Below are 12607 nucleotides of genomic sequence, written 5' to 3'. Positions count from 1 at the left end.
TGAAAATTTACGATTGCATGCAGCATAAGTGTGGCCTCTATTATTTTCTTTCTACAGTACAGCACATCGAATCCCCATCTTGTCCTTTTCAACCCTTACTTTCTGCATCCCCACATACAACATAGTGAACACTACTTCATTCACCGGTACTGAGCATTGGCACTGAACATAAATCTTGACCTCCGCAGTTGTCCAATGTGGACGTTCTTCCCAGACTGGACTGTAAAAGGTTAGAGGACACTTAAGAGGAGAGCGTCTGAGCTGAACAGGGGGAAGGAGACAAATCTACCATGGGAGTCTGTTATGTGTTTGTGATGACAGACATACAGACATTCTCCCTGGCAGATCATCTGCTTGTTCAGCAAAGCCCATTATGTGGGTGTCCAGCGTCCACACATACACACATTTAGACGTGCAGGAAGGAAAGCGGGTGAAATTAACTAACAGTTGTCATCTGCCATGAGGCTCCAGGCAGCTGGAGGGTTCAGGGTGACTTTAATGGTTGGAATTCTCAATAAGTAAAATTAATCCTGCTCTTTATTAAGGTCACTCCATAATTAGCGTTGAATGTCTGTGGGATTATGAGCACAAATCCTCCTCACGCACAAACACATGCACACGCAGCCCCTCGCTCTTGTGCTGTAGGATGTGATGGAGTCTGATAAACCTTATGCTTGTTGACGAATGCTATTATATTCCCAGGATACATTCTAATGTGTCTGTCTGATCGCAGTCCCCAAGAGCATGAATTTTCTTCAGTCCCCGTGGTCTTAATGCCATTTCAGAGGATTTTTCTCCCCTTTTCAGAATAAAACTCCAAGGGAAACGCTGAAATGTTGTAATATTTGGAAAATGTGAAAGGGAAAACGGCAGCGTTAATTCCAAATGTCAATGTGAGCATTTAAAGCTTCCCTCAGCTAAAACAAAGACTGGACTCAGGATTCAACTGATGTTAAAGCCTTCAAAACCCTACCCCCTGAATCAACGATTTCAGACCCCTCTGAACAAGCGCTGAGTGAAGGGTAAAACCCTAATGATTCCGGGGGCTGTCCAAGCAACACTCCACTTCAAAGTCAGTTCACACTTCAAAGCACTACTCGGCTGAGGAGGAATTTTGACTGTTACGGAAAAGCCAGCATTGCAAACTTGAGGTGTGGAGGAGAAACATGGGCCTTTATCATAGATTCTATGTAAAAAAGGGTGTAGTGTGCGTTTAGTGCCTGAAACCTGCATTCTCTTAAATGACCAGCAGAGAGCAACACCACTGGTTGAAAAATTATTTTCAATATTACTCTATGAGAAAATTACCCTAAGTTGATGTATAACGTGAGTAAACGTTTTTCTCAAAGGTTAATGGTCATCATCATCTACTCGGCTACCAGTTGAATGGCATTACCGTAATACCCCAATGTTACTGCCTATTAAATTTAAACTGTATTCCTTGTTTGAGAACAAATTAATATACGTGTGTGTTTGTTAAGGGACGATTAGTTCTCCCAGCGCAATCCATCCTCAGGGAGCAGAGTATTGTATGCAAACCACAGCTACTCGAGCTCAGCTGCGGCTTGGTGAACAACCTGCAAAGTTAATGGACTTAATTAAAAACAAGTTACATAACGGAAGCTGCTGATAATACATGTGGTCTAGTGGCAAAAACTTGGGCTATGGGCAGAGAAGGTCTCTGGTTCGTCTCCGGTTCGACTCCACGGAGAGACAACAAAAGACGAACCTGGATTGATATGTCCAAAAATCCAAGAGTCTCCCTACCCTGTCTAGTGTCCCTGAGCAAGGCACCTTACTCCCCCAACATCTGCTCCCCGAGCGCCGTACATGGTCGCTCACTGCTCTGTGTGTCCTGCACCAGATGGGTAAAAAGCAGAGATTAAATTTCCCTACCTGCATGAGTGTGCCTTTGCATGTCTGTGCATGTGTTTGGGACGAATAAATTAATTTTAATCTTAATCTTAATCTTAATCTTACATACTGGTTGAACGTTTTTCCAAGACATTTGTTTGGACCGAGGTATCATCACATATGCTGGTTGAATTTCTTTGGACTTTTATATGAACTCTCTTGCTCCTCAGAGGATTATTTCTGATGATGCTGATCACGCCACTCCCTAACTTCTATCAGAGGCTACAACAACAAAGATCTTCTTTGGTCAACATTTTGTTCAATGCATTTCTCAAACAATAGTTAGTTTTGTTCTGAAATTATAAATTATAAAATTACATATTCATGGTCCTCAGAGGCTGAATCCCACTTTGTCTTCGATGGACACTGAGCTTTCCTCCATCGCGAACATTTGACCAGAGAAGGAGCATATCAGAAAATAAGGATTAATTTATGCTGTTTTGGCCTTTTGTTTATCTATTATAGCAAATGACCATCTTGCCTTGCATTTTCACATCCTGCCTCAGGTATGACTCAAGGCAATTTCTCCTCGGCACTCTGCATGGATCAGTGTGTATGTCAGTAACAGTATGAGATGGTGTTTGTGTGTGTATCGGCTTTGCACTGGCATCCGTAGTCTCCCTTGTCCCTCTGTCCAAGCTGTATTTCCTCTCAATGTTCCGGATCATAGCGTTATTCCCAAACAGAACGGGGGCGGAGTCACGCTAAAGGTCAACATCAGCCTCCCCTGCGTCTGTTTGTTGTTCGGCTCGGCTCCGCACTGTGGCAGATGTGTTAAGCAGCGCATGGCCCGGAGTGTGTCTGAGGCTTAATTTGAGATTAACACTCAGGATATTACAGATTACCACACTCCACGTTTGACCTTCTGTGTCTAGTCAGCCTATGCTGGACGGATGAGCTTTTTATCTTTTTGTAGTTACACAAACTCAATCTGGCGGCTGAGGGCCAGCACCTCCAAAGAAAACAGCTTCCCAACATGTCGGGTCATACTGTCAGCATGAAAGGAAGGATTTGCACGCTGGTATTTCTTCGACTTATTCACAGACTTCAAGGCTTAACTCACATCCTAATGAGCCTCTACTTGAGACACTATGCAGAACTGTTTTTGCACTATTATCCCGAGTTGAATATATGTCACTTGGCGATAATGTAGGATCCAAAAGTCCACCAGGATATCTGACATAGCTCCGATTTCTTTTGATATGCTTTATATTTATATATTTCTAGGAAATAGGCAGCAAGGAGAACCCTGGCTCGTTCAAGGTCCTTCTTAATCCAAAACATCTTGACCAATCTCACTGTTTCCCGGAATCTACGAATTCTGTTTAACCAACGTTAGCCTTGCAGCCAACCACCTCCAGCCATTTTCTCCACTTCCATTTCTTGCATAATGTTGATACAAAAGTCCTGATACTCATGATATTGTGTTGCTAATGTTGATTGTTACTTGTGATTTGTGAAACTTGTAGAAAGTATAAATTAAGATCCTCCACATTCCTCATTAGAACCCAGGTGAAAGGTTGGAAAAATATCTTCCCTCTAAGACGACACGTAGCCCAAAATTATGACTTTTTTCCTCCTAATATTAGGAGCTTCTTCTTGAAATCAAATTTCCCTTATGGTAAAATAAAAATAAAATTGAAAAAGGAGTGTTAGGCCTATGATGAAGTATGACATTTTTTTTTAAACTCCATAAAATAAAATTCTGAATCGAGAATTAGACTGTAGGAAAATGCTGAATATCTTGCAGTGCATCTCCTGCTCTCTCCATCTCTCACTCACAAGCACGCACACACACACACACGCACACACACACGCACAGACACACACACGCATCCCTGCTGTCAAGCGAGGGCCAACTGCCAGCTGCCCCCGTACTTCTCTGTCTTCATCCATATTTGATGCGTCTCATTAAAACTTGATTGTGGAAACACTACAGCATTCTGACATTCCCTCTGATCCACTATTTAGCCTCCCTCAGCACTTCCCAGTGGAAGAGCCCCTCGCAGTCATGCATGTGCAGCCGGGGAAAGAGAAACACATCCCAACACAAACACAAGGTTAGAGAAACCCACGCCAGCTTAGCTCCGGAGCAGCGTGGGATGAGAACGCCTGATTGGCTCCCTGAAACAAATCGTAGTCGGATGCCTCAGAGTGCATTGAGTAAATGACGACAGTTGGTATTTGAGAGCGGGGTAAACAGACGACCGGGGGAAGGTTCATTAAACTTTCAGCATGACGATGAACGTGCTGTTGCTTGTTTCTTGAGCTTTTGCCATCCTGCAGCCGAGATATTGAACTTTCTGCTCGACTATGCTAACAAGAAGGTGTCCACGTTTTACAAGCATTTTATGTAGCAGCCCAACAGTCACTGTCCTGTGTCTGATGCTATGGATTGAGGTCAGCCTAATGGGGGCCTATTGAGTTTGTACTCAGAAAGCTACCACAAACCTTTACCCCTTTAAAGTGAAGTCATTACTACTTCAAACAGAAATAAGAATAAAAAGAAGAAAGTGACACAAGCTGTGTTTAACCCCAAATAACCAGACCCCTTTAAACAAACCAAATACAAAAATACCAATGCAATATTTGGCAAAGAAACAAAATATATATCATAAAAAAAGCTTCCAATCAAATACAGAATCAGAAAAGTTACTCTCACATTTTTTGCTGTAACCTTTTCACTCAGAAATTCAGCAACTGAGAGCAAAGACACTTTTAAATACTTCTCTTTCAGTCCAGGCTGTTTATAGTCACCGGTAACATTGGCTTCCCATGTAATGAAACATGCAACATACTGCTAGGTCAGTTCGACTAAGTCCTTTAGCTCTAATACAAGTTGGAATGGCTTGCCTACTTGTGTGATGTGCAGCAAAAATGAACAGCGTGTCTCCATCACTTGAATCTGTCTGAGAAAGAGGTTTTTTTTTGCAGACACACAGGGCCCATCAATCCTGCTGAAAGCCACAGTCACACACACATGCAAGCGCACACTCCTCACTGTTTGACCATTTCACCGTGTAAATATCAAGATCCGCCTGCTGTTCAGTCAACGTGCACGTGCGTAGGAAGGTGTGCACATTAATATATACGCTCGCCAACAAGTGCTAACGTGTGTTTAACCCTGTGTTTGCTCCGCAGAGCCCCAGCTGAAGGGCATCGTCACGCGGCTCTACTGCAGACACGGCTTCTACCTCCAGATGCTGCCGGATGGCACCATGGAAGGCACAAAGGACGAAAGCAGCTCCTTCTGTAAGTGAACAGTCAGACGCACGGCGGTATTGTCACTTAGTTTGATGAAGGTGTGCGTTTCTTGGCTCAGGCTGCACATGTAACGCTGGGATTTCTTCCCCCCCCCCATGCATCCAAGCCAAGGGACATGTAAAAGGAGACTTCCTGGCAGGACTGTCATATATCTGAACATCTCAACAGCACATGATTGCACCGCAACACCAGCCACGCTTTCTGGTTTTATTCGCACACTCTGATCGGTCAGGCAGAAAATGTATGCACACTTGGCAAAGTCTGCTCGGTGACCGCCAGTTAAATGGGAATTGTTCGCGTGACGCAATAAATCACAACAGATGCATCTTTTCAGACACAGTTTTTTTAATTGTTTTGCTCACAATCAGTCTGACCTTTAAGGTACAAGCTTCATGCGTCTACAAATAACTCGTCTGTGTGAGTGTATTCAGTGTAGTCGAGGTTTGTGTGTGTGTGTGTGTGTGTGTGTGTGCTCTAAATCCTGCCTGATGTATTTTAGTGACTGTGTGCTGTAAAGCAGCCAGTGGCAGACGATGTTCCCACCATCCCAGCTTATCTCCGACACTAGATGCAAGTACTACATTGTGATTCCTATAGGGTTTTTTAACAGGGTACTACAAATACTCTAGGTATTATGATAGAGGAGCCAGCTGGTGTCTTCTGCTGCCTCCTGTAATCTCCATGATCCTGGATAAAAGGTCACAGCAGCTGCCGTAAAGTTGCAAAATGGATCTGTTGAATCTAGTACATTAGTGATATTGCACGTTTAACTGGTAATGGTATCAAATACAATGACCTGGCACAGTCCAATCCTATAGTTGTTGAGATAATTCAGTCTGGATTAAAGCGGTGGAGTAACTGACATTGCCTTCCATTGAGTCATGCAGCCAGCTAAAGCATGGCTAAAGATGAAGGATGGTGGCTGGTGGGCGTGTCCTGTGCATGCACGGCTTGTTTTCACTGCTGCTTGGGTGGACGGTGGTTGACATTTTTTTATTAGCCCTACCAACCAAAGACACGCACCCACCTCACCTTGTTAGGGGTCAGAACCTAGGTGATTACTGACCGAAAACATCCTATCCCATGATACCAACGTGAGTTCCTGGACTCTGTCCAAACCTCCTGGAGAGATCAATAGTGTATTAGTTTATCCCTGATGTGGCAAGACAGCATTTTTTTTCTGTCAGAGCCCCAGTTTGGATGGAAAACATGGAGTTAGCACAATTTTGGATTTGCAATCTACAGGAAGATAAAAAATCCATTTTGACTCTCAGCTGTAGTTCCCTGTTTAAAGTTGTTTTTTCCGCATTTTATAGAGATGTCAGAATACTTGTGGCAGCAGGTGTCATGTTAGAATCACCTGGATTTGATCTTGAGATGTTCATAATGAGGTTTTCCCTTTGTATTCATCCTAGAAAGAATATTGAGCAGTGTGTTTTGGACACTGGATTATCTCAAATTGAACAAACAGGCAACCAGCGCTCTCTACTAGAAGTGATATGGCGGTGTGCCTACAGTCTGTGGACCCACATGAATCTTCTTCTATGTCCCAAGATAAAGTACGGCAATTGACAACTGGGTCAAATCACAGGTCAAAATTGCTGCAAGATCATTTTGACAATTGTATTATTCTTTTTTCACCATATCGGGTTGAGACTGACATTCATAGGCCGCAATTAATGTTCTGTCATGGCAACAACATTCATAATTTTCTCCTCACCAATGTGTCACATGAACCGCATAAATAAACAGTAAAATAAATTCAGCTTAATTTAATGAACAGCATAGATCATGAAATCTTCACTGCAGATAAACCAGGTAGGAAAACACAAACACTTCAATCTGCACCCTAGACTGATTATAAGAAGCTCTGTGCACAACATCCAGCACACAAACAATAAAAAGTGAATCAAAATAACTTTATTTGAGGAGGGCTTTCTAATGAAAAGGAATAACTCTGAACCACCTCTAGAGCATTAACACAGGACAAGAGAACAGCCCATTCCAAACAGGCAGGTTTTAAATGACCACTGCACTCGTGATCACCAATTGCAGACTCGCAGATGTGTTTGTGCAAAGTGTACATTTAGATTTGGATGAGTTAGCGGTGGGGAAACCTGTGAGAGGAAGCAGGTACATGTCCCGTGGTGTTTGGAATCCACCAGTCACATCTGTTTGGTTGAATTAGGGCCCACAGCAGCGCCATAACCGATCAGACCCGCTCTCCCCTCTCCCGCTTGTGTAAACAGCACACCTACACTGAGGCAAGCATCGCCACACACTGAACTTTAAACAGTCTCTGGTCCAATTTGAAATATTCATCGCATAATACTTCAGGGCAAATCCGAAGGCGAACAGGGCTCATTTCCAGGCGGATGTTTAGACTCCTGTTATGTAGGAGTGTTTCTGGTTTGTCAGGGAATGACTCATCAGTCAGCGTGGGGTCAATCCTCAGCATAATTGCGTGGGTCCTGCTTACTGTTAATTTTATTACAACAATAAATCCATCAATGCCATCATAAGGTTTCATGTTGTCCTGGGCTCGTTGCTTTGTCAGTGGACAGTGTGAGGGGGAGTTGACAGGCAGGTCCTGCAGAACTCATAAGTCGAGCACTTTAAAAAAAATCTAATTCAAATATTGTATTCATTCATGCAGGAATTGTCGAGTGATTGACATCATTGTAACTTAGCATCAATCAGCAGCACAATCATCTACCTGGCTGCGCAGAATATTGAAAGAGTCAGAATTGTTGTGCGTTAGTGTGTGTGTGTGTTAGTGTGTTGCAGGCTGTCAGGCTTATCTTCAGTCGTCTCCCCGGTAACCAAAACTTGCTCTATAATGCAAACTGGCCTGGAACCAGACTGCTTTCAGTTTCACTCAATTTCCATTTCCCCCTAAATCTTTTATTTATTCATTTATATATATTTTTTACAGTCAAATAAAATCAAGTTTTTAACTAACTGCACCGACAAAGTAGTTCTTAATGTTGTCAAGAAGTCCACTGACAACTTTAAGATGGCTGGACAAACCTCTTAGGGGACCATGGGGCAAAAACGAGCCGCTGGGCACCAGGAAACTCTAAGTTCTTCCTTCAATTCCAATTTTATTTATAAAGCATGGAATCATAACATATGTTAACTCAGGTCACTTTACATTGTAAAGTCAAGCGTCATGCTTAGATCAGCTGGGTTTAAGGAGGGAAATGGGCGAAAGAACAATAACGAATCAGTTTGAGTAGAGAGAGGTAGCTGCAGATTGAGGACAATGTGAGAGGACGGTATGGGAGATTGGAAACACAAAGTCAATGGTATGCAGTTGTGCGATATAAATACATCTTCCTCAGAAGTCTAGGCTTGTAGCAGCAAAACTAAGGGATGGCTCAGGGCTCACCCGAACCAGCCCTTATTACTGTCTAAGCGTTATCAGAGAGGAAAGCTTGACGCCTATAACCTTAAATGAAGAGGTGGTGTCTGCCTGGTTCCACGGGAGAGGTACCTAGTAGCTGAAGGCTGGACAAGTGAGCCTGTGATAAAGGAGCAAAGTGATCTGTTGGGATAGTAGATAACGTTTTGTGAAACTGCAAGTGCAGTAATTGAGCGGCAGCGGGTAAAGACTGGCTACGGGCAGGAAGTTAGAGAACGGTGTGGTCATCCTACCTGGTCTATCAGCAATAAGGCCGTGCTTACATTATCAAGTAGATTCTTTTTTTTTAAAGGCAGCAAATTTGTATCTAATGTTTTTTTCATGAGATGAAACCGAATGCACTTTGTTACTGTTCATTTCTGTGGAAATTCTGAATGATTTATAGTGTTTTCAAACAGTGCACGATGACTATTTCAGAGGTCTGTTAGGAAAATTGACACAATCCGTAGACCCAGCTTTTCAAAGTAAAACATTTTTTTTTATGAGGAAGTGATTCTACGAATTCTGTTGCAATGAAATAAAAATTATCAAATTATCAATATAATTTGGCTGGTCAGTTTGGCCTGCACGCCGACTGTTGCCCCCACTGCAAAGCTCTGTTTGCCTGCTTATTCATAGTTTATTGGTATTAAATCCATCTTATATCCAAATTGCACCAAATTCAACACTGCATGTCCTTGAGCCTTTAGTAATACGCATTCCAAGTTGTAAGCTGATAAGATGAACGATTCTTTAGATACGTGGTCCACATAGAGACAAACAGAGATTTTTGGCATTAGTAGATGGATGACTTCCAGGAGGAAAGAGGAAGTATGGATGAACAAGGGGAACGTAAACATCCCACCTCCTGGTTCTCTCCTGTCAGTAAGTCTGGACACATTGAAGGGCTACGACTGATGCTGGGACATATGCTGGAACGAGGTATGGAAGCCCTGAGGGGATGTAGCAGAACAAAAAGTGAAGAGTGGCTTTTTGTATGGCCTTGCAATACTTTTATCTCTTTTTTTTCTCAACCAAGTTCCCTCAGGGCTTCCATAACTAGGCGATAGAGGAAGTTGCCAGGAAGCTGGAAGTGACTGAATATTAAAGCAAAAAACGACAAAGGGGATGGAAACAGAGAGTAAGAGGATCAGAGACAAGAAGAGGAAGAGAAAGAGGGCACGGTGGAACATGCCAGAAAAGTAAAAGAAACTGAGCCAGCGAGACAAGACGGGTTGGCAGAGGAAGAGAGAGAGAGACAGAGAGAGAGAGAGAAAGAGAGAGAGAGAGAGAAAGCAGGAGAGGACGAATGTGAGGATGACATAGAAAATAGGGAGAGAGAGGGGCGAGAGGGAGGGAGTGAAGCCAGGAGGAGCAGGTAGCTGACGTGACTCCGCCTTGACAACTGTGTCTCCCCCCTCTGGTGGGAGGTCAGAGGAGCTGCCTGCCCCCTCCTCCCGCCCACATGCTCCTCTCTCCCCCCTTCTGTCCATGGTTTTGGCTCGTCCAGGCCGTTATATAATGAAGCTGGAACAGGAATGAAGGAGGGACAGGAGAGTAGGGTGAGGGAGGAGAGACATTATCTATCTAGTGTGGAGGAGGGATTTGTTAAAGGAATGTAATGGTGTTTTTGCAAATTTTAGCCACTTTATTCCGAACTTTATTTATACGGATACACTCTCGGTGTCAGGTTCGATGAAGCAGGTAGACCCAGGATGCAGAGTTTAAATAAAAAGTGTCCTTTTAATAGGTGAATGTCCAACAGGAACGAAACAACAAACAAAGGAATCTCAAAATGGCAAAACAGAAAAAACAAAAAGCACACAGGGGGGAAACACCAGAAGCCTACGAGGAGATGCAGAGGACGGGAGCTCAGGAGAGAAAAGGAAGAGGAGATCAGGACGGGTCATGAGACAGGCATTTAGACACAAACCGAAAAGGACAAGGGGAAGCACAGAGACTTAAATACACACAGGGAAGGCAGGGGCAATTGGACACAGGTGGAACACATGAGGACTGGTGCAGACAATCACAGAGACAGGAAGTAAAGAAAACACACTAAGAACAGAGCCTACAAAATAAAACTAAAAGCACAAAACATGCGAAAAAACTCATTAACAAACATAAACACAAGGTTGTACAAGACACACAACATGAGGTATTAATTAAACAGAAAACACTCTTAATAAAGAGGTGGACAAATAAACACACTCAGAAAACGAAACCATTACACTAAGGGCTGTATCAAATGTCATGGCACTGTACTGTATCTAATATGTGTTGAGATATTTCAGGCTGGATAAAAGTGCACTGCTTCGTGAAGTTAGCAGGACAATAAATAGGATTAAAGCACCTTCCAATTGGCATACTGTAAGTAGGCTACTTATGAGTAGAAATGTGCCCATCCATTATTTGACATCTTAAAACAAAAAGTGAAAAGGAATATTTGATTTCCCTGTTTCCCCTACGTCATATATTTAAAAAGAGAAAAAAAGAATAGACATCTGAAAGGTAAAGATATAATAACGTATAATGATTATACAATGACCAGTCCGATTTTCCCTTTTGGAGGATTCACTAGCCCAGGACGGGGAATCACTTCTTAAAAGCCCACGTCTCTATCGCATTATATATTCATGACTATAAGAAAATCTCAAAGCCAGTTGGTTATTATTTATGAAGTGATTTGATTGGCAGTCCTGGAAACCCTGAACAACTGGTTGCAACGTTGCCGAGCTCCGATTGTTGTATGAAAGTAAGATCCTTTTCTCCCAACAGGAAAATATGAAAATACTGAAATAGTTTTTGAACTAACTAGATCATCTTGTGTTCAGGTAGGAGCCCTCAGCTCATAGTAAGATGATAGAGAATAGAAGGGTTATGAGGTTTAAATGCCTTTGTCTGTGAGTGTGTGTTCATGGGAGTTAATTAATCTGTTACTCTGCAGGATGGGGTCCAGCCATGAAAAAAAAAAAAACAGTGAGACAGGTGACTGATTGGAAATCACTAAAAGAAAAGGATTAAGAAATAGAGAAAGAATGCACTGAGCGCAGTGTTGTGTGATGGGCCTACTGGTGTGGTTGTCACTGGATTTAATCTCGCTCTGAATTCTTTTTCTCAGAGAAGAGGAGGAGTGGAGAAACCCCAAATGACACAGGGAGAACGACAATTTGACAGACAAAGAGAGGAGGAGAATGAAGAAGGGAGAAGAGAGATTAGGGGACAGAGAGAGATGAAAGCTGTAGATTCAAAATCGGAAAAACCCATGAGGAGGAGTGTGATTTCCCTCACTTCCATCCACTGTAATTACGATCTCCCACTGTTGGAGCAGAATCGGACTTATATCTCTCTGTGCTCCGGAGCCAGTCGTCTTTTTCTCTCTCTGTTTAACTTTCCCCAGTGCTCAATAACGCTGCTTCACAGAGGGCAGAGGGAGAGAGATTCAAAGACTTGAAAGACAAACGATGAAAACTTTGCGCTGTGTGCGAGCTGCGGCATTCAAAGAGGAACAAATGTGGGGAGGAAATGCTCTCTCAGCCAAATGAGCAGGACAGAGGCTCGTAAGGATGTGAAGAAGAGCGTGGGGAAAACCAAACGATGGAGAAGTGAGGACAGCGAATACAAAGGAGGGTGGGGGGTAGAGACAAGAAGATTGAGTGACGAAGAGACGGACAGAGAAGGCTGCAGGGCAAAGAGGGACAAAGATGAATGGACAGGGATGGAGGAGTATTGGTTTCAGAGGTGTGAGGGAACGACAGCTGGCAACGGGGGAATTGAGTGGAAACAAATGAGGAGGAAAAATGGAGAGATGCATTAAAAGAGAGAGTGAGATAAGGAAGGGGTTGTTAATTCACGACAAGGCGGGGAGAAAAGCCCGGGAAGCACCAGGGAGAGGGAGAGGAGAGGAGAAGGACGGGAAAGTCAGATGGACTGAAAGGAGGAGCGATAAGGAACGAGAAAAGCCTGAGGGAAGAGGTTAGAGTTAAATAACAGGAAAGCAGGGTTAGTTGTCGTCAGAGTCATCGA

The 12607-nt window shown here is 43.2% G+C and overlaps 1 protein-coding gene across 2 annotated transcripts in view; it reads left to right on the top strand.

Moving 5' to 3' along the window:
• The window catches only part of fgf11a (fibroblast growth factor 11a), a 69792-nt gene that overhangs the window by 28780 nt on the left and 28405 nt on the right, over positions 1 to 12607 (top strand). The window contains exons 4-5 of one of the 2 annotated variants that reach the window (XM_062384170.1): positions 1545 to 1568; positions 5056 to 5166. In XM_062384170.1, coding sequence (XP_062240154.1) covers positions 1545 to 1568; positions 5056 to 5166 — 135 coding nt within the window. The remainder of the gene's footprint in view (positions 1 to 1544; positions 1569 to 5055; positions 5167 to 12607) is intronic. The other variant, XM_062384169.1, reaches the window with a different exon arrangement.

Source organism: Platichthys flesus, chromosome 24, assembly GCF_949316205.1.
Source record: "Platichthys flesus chromosome 24, fPlaFle2.1, whole genome shotgun sequence".
Lineage (NCBI taxonomy): Eukaryota > Metazoa > Chordata > Actinopteri > Pleuronectiformes > Pleuronectidae > Platichthys > Platichthys flesus.
Note: the sequence above shows the minus strand (reverse complement) of the source record. Positions and strands in the feature narration are given on the sequence as shown.